A 13768-nucleotide genomic window follows, 5' to 3' on the forward strand; every position below is an offset into this window, starting at 1 on the left:
TGAATCAAGAAACAAAGCAGTTTATGAAAATCCATTTAAATACGTTACTTTTAGCGAATTTCCCTATAGGGAAGTAGCTATCACCGTAGGTGGCACGGTAAGACCTAGACCCGGGACCGATTTACTTTTTCATTTTGATGTCCCCAGAGGCCAAAAACACTATTCGTTAAAATTTTTATATATGTATATATATATATATATATAGACTTATATATATATATATATATATATACGTCCGTGAACGCGATAACTTGAGTAATTTTTGTCCGATTTTGATGAAATTCGGTTTAAAGGTGTAAAGCGGGATAAACTTGAATGAGTTCGCGAACCAGCACGATCGGACCATGGGAACGGGGCTTTACGGGGGGTTTTATGGGGTAAAAATTGGTTTTTCTCACTTTTGACCCTCAAAACACAAAATTTCCCAATTTCTCTTTAGACCTTTTTAAATAGCTTAAAAAAACAAATAATTTAGTATATAAAAGTATTTTTGTTCGATTATTAGTAACGGAGAAAATTAAAAAAATTGTAAATTTAAAATTCCCATGTTATTCTTATGGAGAATATTGTCAAATGTTGTAGTTTGCTTGTTTATGAATATATTTTGATCAAACTTGGCAAATTTATTTATTTTGTACTAAGCTATCAATATTTTACTCAAAAACACACTTTATTAGTTTCCTTGTAGCAGCAAACCTAGGTACTCGTTAAACCTAATGTTATTAAAATATATTTAACTGAAAATCAATTTAGACAAATGGAAATTCGCTTAGTCGGCAGGTTTGCTGCGGCGGGGGTATTTTAATTCTAATCTGATTGATGCAAGTTGACAATTCTTCTTGGTGTATACAGATACAATTAATAATGTAATTTTGTAAATTAGTAGTTTTATTCATCTAATAACCGTCCTATTCAAACATGATCCATGAAAGGAAAAGGGTGTTTCCTCAAAAACTAGTCTTGAACCTGTCCACCTGTACTTTGTAAAATGTCTCGTGTAATATTTGTAATATTTTATAAAATTAAGCGAGTTCATAAATGCTTTATTTATAACAATGACTAGGCTATTTCCCATTAATGGCAATAGCATGAGTGTTTGTTAGTAAAGTTTAAATGTTTCTTAGCTGTTTCCGCCACAGAGTTCTTTGACACTTATAATTAAACTACTGTTTATTTCCTGTTTGAATACAGATTTGCCTGTACCTGGTTGTAAGAACAAGCCCCAGTCTCTTTTCGAAGGGTCTTTAATTATTCTCCCCACTCCTTCTCAACCACTGCAAAATAATAAATGTGGACTCTACCGTTCTTAATTAGTTAATACATTCTAATTAGTTTCGGAATCTCATTATTTTTACCTAACACAATTAGTATGTTCTGCAAAACAAACATTTTCACTGTTTACAAATTTGTTTACAATATTTTTCTTATAATTTACAATTTAATAGTTGAACAGATTATTAATCTGCATGGTTCGACGCATTATAGGTAAATAGTTTGATGATTTGGTTATGTAAAACCTTTTATCGTAGTTTTGTCGTTAACAATTTGTAGTTAAAATGTGTTTAACAAAGGTTAAATATTCATCGTAACAGCGTTCAACATGGCATCAATAGCTTTTACCTGGATATAAACAATCCATGTTGGATGTTTGTTTCGACATACAAACATTCTCTCGGTCCTTTCATCTTGATAGTAGAGACCCATCGACTGTTTGAAGACCGTATATACATTTGCCCTTTGTAGAGCTCTAAAGATTGCGTCGGGCCAAAGAACTATTCTAGCATTCTTGCTTTTTAGATGAGGCAACATTATTATTATTTTTTCTTTCGTTAATTGGTGTCCAAACTATTTGGATACATTGGACAGACAGATATTAACCAAAATAAAAACATTTATGTATATTATGCTTCATGTTTGTTATAAGTTACAGCAGGCCTACATAATTTTTTGTCGGCATTTAGTACGGTAACTGCCAAAATATTTTTCAAAAAGTTGAAATATTGTTGTTGAGCATTGACTAAGTCAAAGGTTGTAGCTTATTCTTTCTTGGTTACTGATAAACTAAAAAAACACACACTAGTAATAACATTGGTTTTAATATGATTAAAACATATGTTTATCGTGGTTTGAGTCCACTCTTTGATGTTCGTTGGTCTTGTCCACGTTTTATATGTGGAAACGCAAAGTTTTGTATTCTTCACGCTTTCTATTACATCATTATTACCGCAGCAAGTGAGTTGTACCACAGACAAGGGAAACAAAGTCTTTTATTTCCTTAGTCAATGGTGTACATAACGGATGTAATCCACAATCTAAAACTTGGATACTCGCTAGCTGCTTCATTATCCCAAACATTGATCCCATACTAGGGGTGTGATTGTTTTTTTCTGGTAAAGTTAACCAGTTTCGTTAATGTAGGCGGTTCAAAATTAATGTATTCATTTACCATTTACTAACCAATATTATTAGATTTAATGTTGTACATTGTTTGAAAGCAATTGTAACCTTAGCCTAAATTTATTCTCATACGATTTTGCTATGGTGTGGTGTATCCACGTTTGCACGATTAAAGGCTAGCTATAATCTAAGTTAATTAACTGCACAAATTAAATTATTCTGGCCTGTCCGGTATGCTAGACTGTTTATTATTAAGTACGTTTAGCAAATACTTAATTTTAAAGTTAATTTATTTGCAGTGTAGATTTTGTTATAATTTTTAAAAACTTGTTATGAAAGGTCATGCAGTTTACCACGGGTTTTATAATTTTATTTTAGCCTAACCTATTCGCTAATTATTTACCAATAATGTATAATTGGTGCTTATATTTGGTTTTGATTTCAGGATCGACTTTAAAATGCATCATATGTAAGTAGGCGTCAGCTCTGCCTTTTTCTACATATACTTCTAAATAAGAATAAAATTAGTACATAAATTCATTAAACCCGAGCGTAATAAAATCTTACCAATGGCTGAGACTGTGTTGAAAAAATCGAAAGAATGTAAAAGGTTTACGACCGAGATTTGAACGTTTTTTACCGCACTTGGTAACTCAGTTTACACAACGATCGCGTTAAAATAAAAACTTCCACGTGAGTCAATGCTAATTACGTGTTTTTCCTACCGTACTTTAGCTTGGACAGTTTTTTAAATTATATTTGTAAAACTTAATTACCAATACAGTTTCTATTACTTATTTCACGGAATAGGTACTGCAACATTTTTTACCGTAAGTACTGTTTCTGGCAAGACGCTAATAGTAGAAAAATCCAAACATATTTTGTCCTACAGTCACCTGACAAAGCGGGCTTTCTTGCACTGATTGTAGCACGCATAGCAGCTAATTCATCCATTTACTTACTTTACCTAATTTATTTTACTTTGTCGCACTCAATTTACTTCGCCGCACTTTATTAGTATTTCAATCAAACAACATAAAATAGTGTGCTATTAGGCACGCAATATGGGTATTCTTGAAAACAAGATGGCAGCACTGCTGAATCGATCAGCTTGTGAAGTGTTTATTTGTGATTCCATTTTACCATTGATAGTTCTACAACGATTTAACCTATAACCTTGTTGTTACGTGTTAACATAAACATTGCAAACCAACAATTATATCGTGATTTTGATTTATTATGTAAGGTTTGCATTTTTTTGTGTAAAACTGTTTAGTTGAAGTTAACCTGCATGTAATTACCCATTATTTATGCTTCATAGTAACTTTAGGAAAAATATAATGTATAACGAATGTTAATGTTGCGAGTGCAAAGACTCTTTGCTGGACTCTATAAACTTTCTTTTAAGTGCAGCAAAGTGCTACTTTACGCACTAGTTAAACACATAACTATTGTTGGAAGATCACTAAGGTACCACTTTACCTACCTTTTCATTCATAAATTTTCCGAAAACTAACCGTCATCCCCCAAAATTGCCCTTTCGGTGGGTTTGGGAGATTTAAAAACAATCTCCCTAAATTCTATAAGGAGAAGTGATTTTTTACCACGACAAGAAACGATTATTCGTTTATTTTATGACGGTTTTAAACACCTGATATTAATTAGTGACAACTATCCTTGAATACTGTAATTTTCTGTGAAATATATCAATATAAATCAACTCCTCTTTCGGTCGTATTTTCCCTCAACATATAGTCTTCGACCGAGGATCGAGTGTCAGAAATGAGCCCAGCTCGGTGCCAGAGTAGACAGAATGCGAAAGTGGTCACGAAAAGTGCAATACTAATACTGAATTGCTACTTCCAGTCATACCCTTCCTGAAACTTGCTCCTTTTCTTCTTCTTCTGCTTCCTCTTCTGCTTCCTTGAACCTTAAGTTATTGGGTCGTGGTATTACAATTAACTACAATGAACCTTCACTGTTGACTATACATGGTTGTATTCATTAATGGCGGTTATTTTATTTATTTAGTGTCCAAATTAATTTTCATTGTTTTTGTGATCGTATTTAACGATGGTGTAATAACTTTCAAAGATGCAACTAAGGACTTAAGCACTGATCTGGTACTGTTTCCTAGTATGAATTTAATTACTGCAATATATGGGAGTAATGTGTGATGGCCACCCTTCTCATAATCTGTCTCTGCCAAACATTACAGAGTTTATATAGTCTAGTTTATATAGGTATATATAGTCAATGGTTTAGCTTTTTTCGTCGCAACATTCTCGTGCCATTTGATTTTCTGATACAAAGAAGTGGCTCTGATAGGTATCTTTTAGCGAATTTCCTTTATAGGGAATAAGCTATTACCGTAGGTCTCATGGCAAGACCTGGACCCGGGACCGATTTACTTTTTCGTTTTGATGTCCCCAGAGGTAAAAAATACCATCCGTTCAAATTCATATACTCTGACTATTCACTCCCGAGCCGTTAGCCTAGTATTGATGCGCACTTGCACACTCAAAAAGTAGTTCCAAACTCTGGTAATTATTTTAAATCGATATTGGCTATTTTAGGCCCGTCACTAATTATTACTTATTGGATTTCTATTATAAGTAGGGATACCGGCCGAGTACAGCCCCTCAGTGCAAAACACATGGCTTCAATCCCCAATGTTATTATGAACCCAAAACGTTCTAACCATATTTTCTATAAATACGTAAGATCAGAAAATCAGCAATGTAACGTAATTACATTATCATAAGAGGTTTTTATCGACCATGACCTAAATCAATGTAGCCTACTCAATTTGCTCAAGATCGCGTAGTTGGAGTTTTAATACATAATTGTTTTAATATAAACAATGCACCAAGTACAGTATCTTTGGACAAAAGTCAAGCGCACAATCATGAGGTGGGGTGGTCAGTCCCCGCAGAGACCTTGCGTTTATCCCCGTTCAAAGAGTGTTGAGCTTCTTTTATAGATCAGGCCACTTGGGGAATCGGGGTTTAATCTTTCAGCACAATGAGTAGGAACTTCTACTCGCTGTCGGGAGTACCTATAGTAAATCGCATTTAACTGTTTTAGCGAATTTCCCTATAGGGAAGTAGCTATTACCGTAGGTCTCATGGTAAGACCTAGGCCCGGGACCGATTTACTTTTTCATTTTGATGTCCCCAGAGGCCAAAAACACCATTCGTTAAAATTTTTATGTATCTATATATATGTGTCCATCCGCACGATAACTTGAATAATTTTTTCCGATTTTGATAAAATTTGGTTTGAAGTTGTAAGGCGAGATAAACTTGAATGAGTTCGCGAACCAGCATGATCGGACTATGGGGACGGGGATTTATGGGGGGGGGGGGGTTTATGGGGTAAAAATAGGGGTTTCCCATTTTTGACCCTAAAAACACAAAATTTCACAATTTCTTTCTAAACCATTTTGTAGAGCTTAATAAACAAATGATTTAGTATATTGAAGCGTTATTATGCGCCTAATTGTTACGGAGAAAATTCAAAAAAATTTTAATTTTAAAATTCCCATGTTATTCTTATGGAGAATAAGTCAACTGTTGTAGTTTGCTTGTTTATGAACATATTTTGATCAAATTTGGAAAATACATTAATTTCTTACTAAACCATAGTACCTTTTAACATTTTACATTAAAAAAAACTTTGTTACCCTCCCTGTTGCAGCAAACCTAAGTACTTATTAAACTAATTCTGTTTAAATAGGGAATAAATGTGATATTTTAGAGGAGACATTTTAGTTTAAATCCAATCAGGCAAATGGAAATTCGCTAAGTCTGCAGGTTTTCTGCGGCGGGGGTATTTATTTAACTGTTTTGTCGCGAGCTAATTAATATTGTTTTGGTAAAAATCAATAGTGTTTTAAGCTATTCTGAATAATAATAAATGGACTGTATTACAATACAAATTTTATTTGAAAGCAAGAACAACCATTATAATTTTTAAGGGTGTTTATGGATGTATCTGAATTAACTATTGAAAGAACAAATCCAGCTTTTGTTAAGACAATATGTAAATAAATTAAAATATAGTATTTAATAATAAGTGAACATGAAAGTAATTTGAAAGTTTCATTTCGTAGGATTGACCTTTTGATCCCGTTATATTTTCATCAGTCACTGCAGAACAGTTTTATGAAAGTTTAATTCGTGTGAAACGGCCCTGAAGGATACAACAGATGAATTATGAAGGGTTGCCACTTGCCAGCTTCGTGTATCATGGTGATAGATTGATTTTCTATGTCAACACAGTAAGCCAAACATTCTTAAGGATCGCTTAGTTTTTTGCCTAATCTGCTGCTTGTTCATTTTTATGTTCTGGTCTTACTGATAAATATTGGATACTTTAGTATGGTGATTACCGGTACCGGTAATACATTTTACATCGCTAGAATAAGGTGTCATCGCTGGAATTTATCTCTCTCTTACCTCTGAATCGATATTCAATAGTTGTTACTTAAAAAAAGATGCAATCGAGTTTCAGAAACCAAGTTGTATGTATTATATGTTAATTTGGATTAATATTTCAATTTCTGAGCGTAATACATTTGCATCTGCATACGCTCACCAACCCATCTGTAATGTGTTAAGTTGTTTAAAGTTTTGTTACATTTCCTATCCAGGTTAGACACAAATTCTAATGCATATCTGCATAGTGAAAACAGGTTTGTATAAATTTAGAGGTTTCTTCTAAATAACGGAATAAGGCTTTCTCGCCATAATGTATACCATCTTAATTTCCAAGTTGATTTGATATATATTTTAAAGATTCAATTGCATCAACAGGGATTTAGTTGAATCTAATAATATGGTAAACCTATTTTTATATCAAATTTTTAACTTTTTTTGCTTTTAAGTGTGTATTTTGTAGTCACGTTTTGACAGATTTAATTCACGATTTTACCTGGTCAACTGGTTGAAAGTTTTGTTAAATGTTTATTTATATAAGCTCCACAGGTTGTTTTACCAGAATGATGGAAGTGTGAATGTGTGTCGGGGTCGTACGGCAGTGCTATATTGATCCGGCGAAAACAAGATTGTACTCTACTTAACTTTATTGCGGTTTAAACCCCTCAGGCTGAGCATGCTCGTCAGCTGGTTTGTTTTGTATGAAGGTTGCATCAACAGACTACACTCGTAATAAAAGAAGGAATGAGGCTGGAGAATGAGATATATTTTACTAAAGTTTTATGGCGGCTTTTTTCAACCTTGCATTTGCCCGTCCACATAGCCTACTGATCTGTGCGTGAAACGTATCCAGCAAAGCAAGGGTTGAGCCGGTACAGTACAAAGGTGAACTGTACTAAATGTTTGTGGCAGTGACCAGGGTCCGAACCCACGACATCACTGCTTTGGGCCCGAAGTCCGTGACGCTACCAACTGAGCAACCGACTCACCTAAATAAATAAGTCAAACATTTATTTAAAGCAGAAATGTGGTTTTAAATCTGGGGTTGTACAGGGTCATTGAAAAAGGTGTCCGTGATTAAAAAGCTTAATAAATAAGGCCCTATAAATAGTAAAATATTCAGAGATGCATTAAAACATGCAGAAACTCATAAATTTTTTTTAAGTACCTTAATGTTGCATATTCTTAAGGTAACCCCATAAAAAAGTGTAACGGCGTCAAATACTTACTTGTAGGTTAGGTTGCCACAAAACGGCGCCATGCCTCCCAATCCAACGGCCAGGGAATCTCATGTTCAGAGCATCGCGGACGATATTGATTAAATATCCATAAGTTAGGTTTACTTTAATAATAACTTTAACTTATGGGTATTTAATCAATATCGTCCGCGATGCTCTGAACCTGAGATTCCCTGGCCGTTGGATTGGGAGGCATGGCGCCGTTTTGTGGCAACCTAACCTAGAAGTCCGGATTTAACGCCGTTGGACTTTTTTCTGGGGCTACTTGAGTAATATGTAACATTAATTTATGTAACAAAAATTTATGAGTTTCTGCATGTTTTAATGCATCTATGAATATTTTACTATTTTTAGGGCCTTTTTTATTTGAAATCACGGACGCCTTTTTTGATGACCCTGTATTTTCGAACCCCAATATCAGTTATCGCTCATGGTTTCACTTTGATTTATTGCAATCGTAATATTTAATTTATTGCCAACACAGCTATAAGAGGTGTGGCACTGTTTAGCGGATCCGTAAAATGGGAGTTGTTTTTTATAATAAGTTTAAATAAACCTCTTTGATTGGATATTAGTATGAGTTTTTTAAAGAATAGAAAAGCTTAGTGATTCTGCAGGTAAAACAGTCGAAAGTGACCTACCTTGTGACGTTGCTAGGCCTTTAACTGTAAACGGCAATTACATACTGCAGTCTGCGATGTTTTACTTTCTTATTGAATAATTTAAAAGAATATAACTATAGTTTAGAACGGTAAATTAAGAGTTTATTTTTTTACTTATTACTTCGTAGATATGTAATTAAATTTTTTCCTGGGCAAAGTTCGGCCAGTTACACTGTGTGACACATGTATAAATTGCAGTGTCAAGTGTCCCGCCAAATCTGGCGTGTGTAAACACAGTTGAGCCCAAACCCCGGGGGTAGCAGATATTGTCTCTCCTCCCACCACCCCCCCCCCCCCCCACCCTGGGGACACTAATGCGAACCGAATGGAGTTTTGTGGCAATCAATGCTTAGTTCTAACTTACTCTGTTACATTGTAAAAAAATATCGTTAATTACGCAGTGTTAAATCCTAAGACGGTACGTTTTAAGTTTATTTTTCACTTTACACTCCTGGATAGCCCGATTTTAGTGAACATGGATGATTAATCATAAAATTCGAATACAATAGCCTCCCTCTGTTGTAGCAAAGCTGTATCTTACGAAAATTGCCAGTGGCTTCCTTTTATTATCATTACAACGTAAAAGACTCGTAAATTATATACACCATGATAGGTTATAAAAAAACGAAAAATTTGGTAGTTAACGATGTGTTGTGTGTTTTACTTTGGCTGGGTTAAAATCTTGGTGCTATCCTTTCAGTATAACTTTGTTGTTGTTAGTGTTGTTCTTTCAATTTGACTCGATTAAAATGTTGGTTTACTCGAAAAACAAATATCAGTAACTGATCATTTATATGCTCAATTCAAGTACGTCCATTCAATTATAAAATTGGCTACAGACTTAATAGGGCCTTAAAATTGTTTTATCCGTATTTGGAGCTAATTGATGATAGTTCGAATATTAAAAAGACTACTCGAATATTTGTTTCATCACGAAATATAATCGTGATAGACGAAGCTATCGTTCACCTGTGTGTGTGACATTGCGGTGAACACCGATGTGATACAATACATGCTATCAGTATGCAGCTGTGTTGTTGTAGACATGTCATAGCCAGGTGATTGTGTCATGGCCCCCTCCCCCCACTCATGGCCACAGGGGTAGCAATCTCACACCCCCTACCTGGTACCAATGCCGCTGTTCAACCTTCAACTCTGCAAACTGTTGTATGTTCTTTTATAGTGTGCAGTGTTGAACTTCCATCGTTATTGAGATAAAAACTTGATTGAATTTCGAGTTGAGTTTACGCTTTGCTTTTAATTATGATTAGATGTGATAAAAAATTGATGTGCATTGTTAAAACATTCGTAATAAGGCCTATGATGACAAAATTAATAGGTTCATAACCTATTATTTTTGTCATTTACTCAATCCTGGAAGCAAATTATGAATAAACTAAGTATATAATGTTCCACACCCGAAAAGAGCGTAATAATTAATTATGTACTATTCCAAACCAACAATTTCTACCCAGGGTTTTAAAAGTTAATAACGAAGTATTATTGAACAGTTTAAGTTGCTTTAGTTTCAATAAAGATTACAATTACTTAAAAATTACTTTGAAAAAAGGTAGGCTAGCTTTGTTTGTTGAAAAAAACATGACTTTGTAATAGACAATCGTATACTGTATATAACATTTTCATGTTAAATTTGTTGCAAGTTATAAAAATGAATGGAGCCGAATATAACGAGGGACAGACCGTGCAGGTGTCATATAACCACTTAAACAACCTAAAAAGTAAAATTGCCATTGACTAAACCTGCTTTACCTACGACCGTTTTACAAGTACTCGTTTCAGTTCAGTTGCATCACTGTCAGTGGCAATGAGAGGCTATAAACGAAATCATAACCTCTCTTAGAAGCTATGAGTAGTGAGTTTTAGTAATTAATTAAAAACTGTAGTTCGTAAAGTAGTGTACGCAACTCGCAAGGCTCGTACCTTAAATTTTCTACTCGTGTTGTTAACACTATCTCTATGCAATCGTTGCGTAAAGTACAGTACTATTATGGCATTAAAACACGCATAGAGAAATTATAATCTCAAAATAGCACATCATCCTGTTTGCGGTTTTCTCGCAATAGTTTAGTTGAATAAAAGTATGGATTTTATTGTTTCAAACCCTTTTACTCTTGCAATTAACCATTGTTCTAGATTAAACACAATTTAACCAATATTTAAAATTAATTTTTGATGAAATCAAAACTATTCTTAGTGTAAAATGTCGCTAGGTGTAATCAGAATGGACGTACAGTAATTGCTTTACAGCCAGTAACGACTGCGAGCGCTGGAAAGCTTAAACACCTCTCAAAGTTTGCCAGCTGTGACAAGTTGTTGGTTCTCGCTCATAAAGACACATAACTCTGTGTTAAGCGTTACACGTTACATGATGACAACTGGAGGGAAACTGTTAGTCATTCTTGTTTACCGGCTTTTGTACTCGTTGGGCGTTTTGTGTGGATTTTCCACGTAGTAGCTTGGTATTTAGTATTTAGCCAAGTGTTTCGTGGTTCAGTGCTGTGTTCTTACTGTTATTTAAGTAAATTTTGAGGTTAATGATTTGTAAAATTCATTTGTTCAAGTTGTTCTTTAAATATAGTAGTTGCGTGGTAATGGTGCTGGTTATACAGTTTTTTTATACAACTCAAATTACAAGTTCCACAAGACACAGTTTAACGAGAGAACAAGCTCACATTTTATATCCTTGTATTCTTTTATTTCATTGCCAATCACCTAAAGGTATTGTTGCATAACTAATTATTAACTTAAGTGGAATTTTACATTTTTTATTTTGCGTTTTTACGTCAGTGGCATTTTTTGCGTTTTGAAAGGGAACGGTCCAAACCGTGGTCGTGCTACTACCTAACGTCGACCTTTTTGTTAGGTAGCATTATCATTGCATAGCCCAATGACAAATGGCATCTGGGTCTGGAAACGATCTCGCATTGTGAAATAGTCTCAACTTTTCTTTTTCGCAAGCTCTATTCAAGCAAGCATTTGTTTAAAAGTGCCTCACGGAAGTTGTAATTATTTGGGTTGCGTTAAAAAACCCTGTATTATCAGAAGCCAAAGTTTGATACAAAGTCAAGATGCAGATTTAAAAAATCCCTTTTAGTGAATTAGTAGCGTTTACCCATGGCTCATGAAAATACCATTATAATTTATAATTTGGTAGTCATTAGAATACAAAACGTGATTTCTTCATATTCACATTCACAACGATAAATCAAACAAAACCATCATTTGGGAAACAATTTGGTTTGAAAATATAAACCATAACTTGTTTGAATTAATTCGCTGACTAGTCCAATCCGATTATGTGAGACGCTTTGTTGGGGAGGGTTGTTTTTATAGTACAGTACTCATTTGTTTGTCAAAGTAAAAATATTAACCTTTAAATTTAAAGCTAAAATATAGTATATGGAACTTTACTTTCTGTAAATTGTAAGTAACACACCTATTCTACCATAATAAAAGTTAATTTTTGTAATGTTAATGTTCTAATGTTTAGTCACTCCACGTGGAAGGGCATTTTTTGAAGTTTTCTTAAATCTATAATTTGACATGAAAATGTTGAAGCCAACAAACAAACTCTACTTATTGGCTCTACTACAACTCGACTATAACTACTGTATAGAACTAACCCTACTTTAAATATCATGCAAAATAGAAGAAGTTACCCACATATAGTACCATTGTATAAACAATGTTGTTGCTGATCTGAAAAAATATAAATTCAGAGATTTCGTTAAAAGAAATAAAGTATCGGTTAGAGCTTTTGATCTCATTATAAAACATAAGTTAAATCATTCTGAAACAGCAAAAAATAACAATTCAGAGATTTTGATTGAAGAAATAAAGTATCGGTTTGAGCTTTTGATCTCAGTATAAAACATAAATCATTCTGAAACAGCAAAAAATAACAATTCAGAGATTTCGTTAAAAGAAATAAAGTATCGGTTTGAGCTTTTGATCTCAGTGTAAAACATAAATCATTCTGAAACTGCAAAAAAATAACAATTCAGAGATTTCGTTAAAAGAAATAAAGTATCGGTTTGAGCTTTTGATCTCAGTATAAAACATAAATCATTTCAGCTATTTTTGCGAAAGTTTAACTTGTAAAACGGTGACGGGTACAGCAGATGAATTATGAAGCTTCCCAGCCTTAGTGATGGATTAGTTTAGTATTTAACACAGTAGAGTCGCTTCTCCTAACTGAACAAATGGTTGATATTCATATTCCATCTCATAACAAAATATGTTTTTAGTTTGTTAACTAGAATTCATCTCACCTAAAATTTTAGTTGACACAACGTTTCTTTGTCTTTTAGACACTCCATAATCAAGTTCTCAATAAATAAGCACTAAACAGGTATCACCCTTGAGATAAAATATTCTACATAAGGAAATAAATATGTTTTCATTAGAACCAGATCTTTGCAATAAATATAGCATGGGATAGTATGACGAAAAGTGCTAACGTCACAAGTCAAGTGTCTTTTCCTTTGTTCATAAAAAAATAAGTTTGTATAGAATATAGTCACAGCATGGCCTAATGATAAAATTACTACAATAACGTTTTGAAAAAATTTCAAAACTAGTGGTAACAGTGAAATACTTTTCATCGCAAAAATCTTACATCATTTAAACCGAACGAGCAATAGATAGCCTATATGAGATAATTTTATTGCAAACTGGTATAACATGCAATAACATAATCTATTAATGTAACTAGTATGCAGTTTGGACTTGATGTCAGTGTGAGGAGGAGAGGGGTCTAAATGGCCCACAATTGCCATGACTCATGCTGACATAGCCACTTAACGTCAGCTGTTCGATTTATTGCTTCTTGAATCGCTCTGTATTCGGAATTGGTGGGTCCTGTGTAAAATGTCAATAGGGATTACCATAGTCGAAGTTTTCGAAAAGTTTGGAAACTGGAATGGGTTTTAGTTCTACAAGAGATTGGTTAGTTTGAATACTGAAGTATTCACACCTTGCTATTGGGGTGGCCGTTCTGTTACTTAGAGGA

The 13768-nt window shown here is 33.9% G+C and overlaps 1 protein-coding gene across 5 annotated transcripts in view; it reads left to right on the top strand.

The window, feature by feature from the left end:
• The window catches only part of LOC128988883 (kinesin-like protein KIF13A), a 186735-nt gene that overhangs the window by 82282 nt on the left and 90685 nt on the right, over positions 1 to 13768 (top strand). For 4 of the 5 annotated variants that reach the window (XM_054410628.1, XM_054410629.1, XM_054410632.1 and 1 more), the window contains exon 3: positions 2843 to 2866. The exons of the other annotated variant lie outside the window; for it this stretch is intronic. In XM_054410628.1, coding sequence (XP_054266603.1) covers positions 2843 to 2866 — 24 coding nt within the window. The remainder of the gene's footprint in view (positions 1 to 2842; positions 2867 to 13768) is intronic. 5 annotated transcript variants of the gene reach the window in all.

The sequence above is a fragment of the Macrosteles quadrilineatus genome, unplaced genomic scaffold (genome assembly GCF_028750875.1).
Source record: "Macrosteles quadrilineatus isolate MER2022 unplaced genomic scaffold, UCM_ALF_1.0 Scaffold_3__2_contigs__length_128488019, whole genome shotgun sequence".
Classification (NCBI taxonomy): Eukaryota; Metazoa; Arthropoda; class Insecta; order Hemiptera; family Cicadellidae; genus Macrosteles; species Macrosteles quadrilineatus.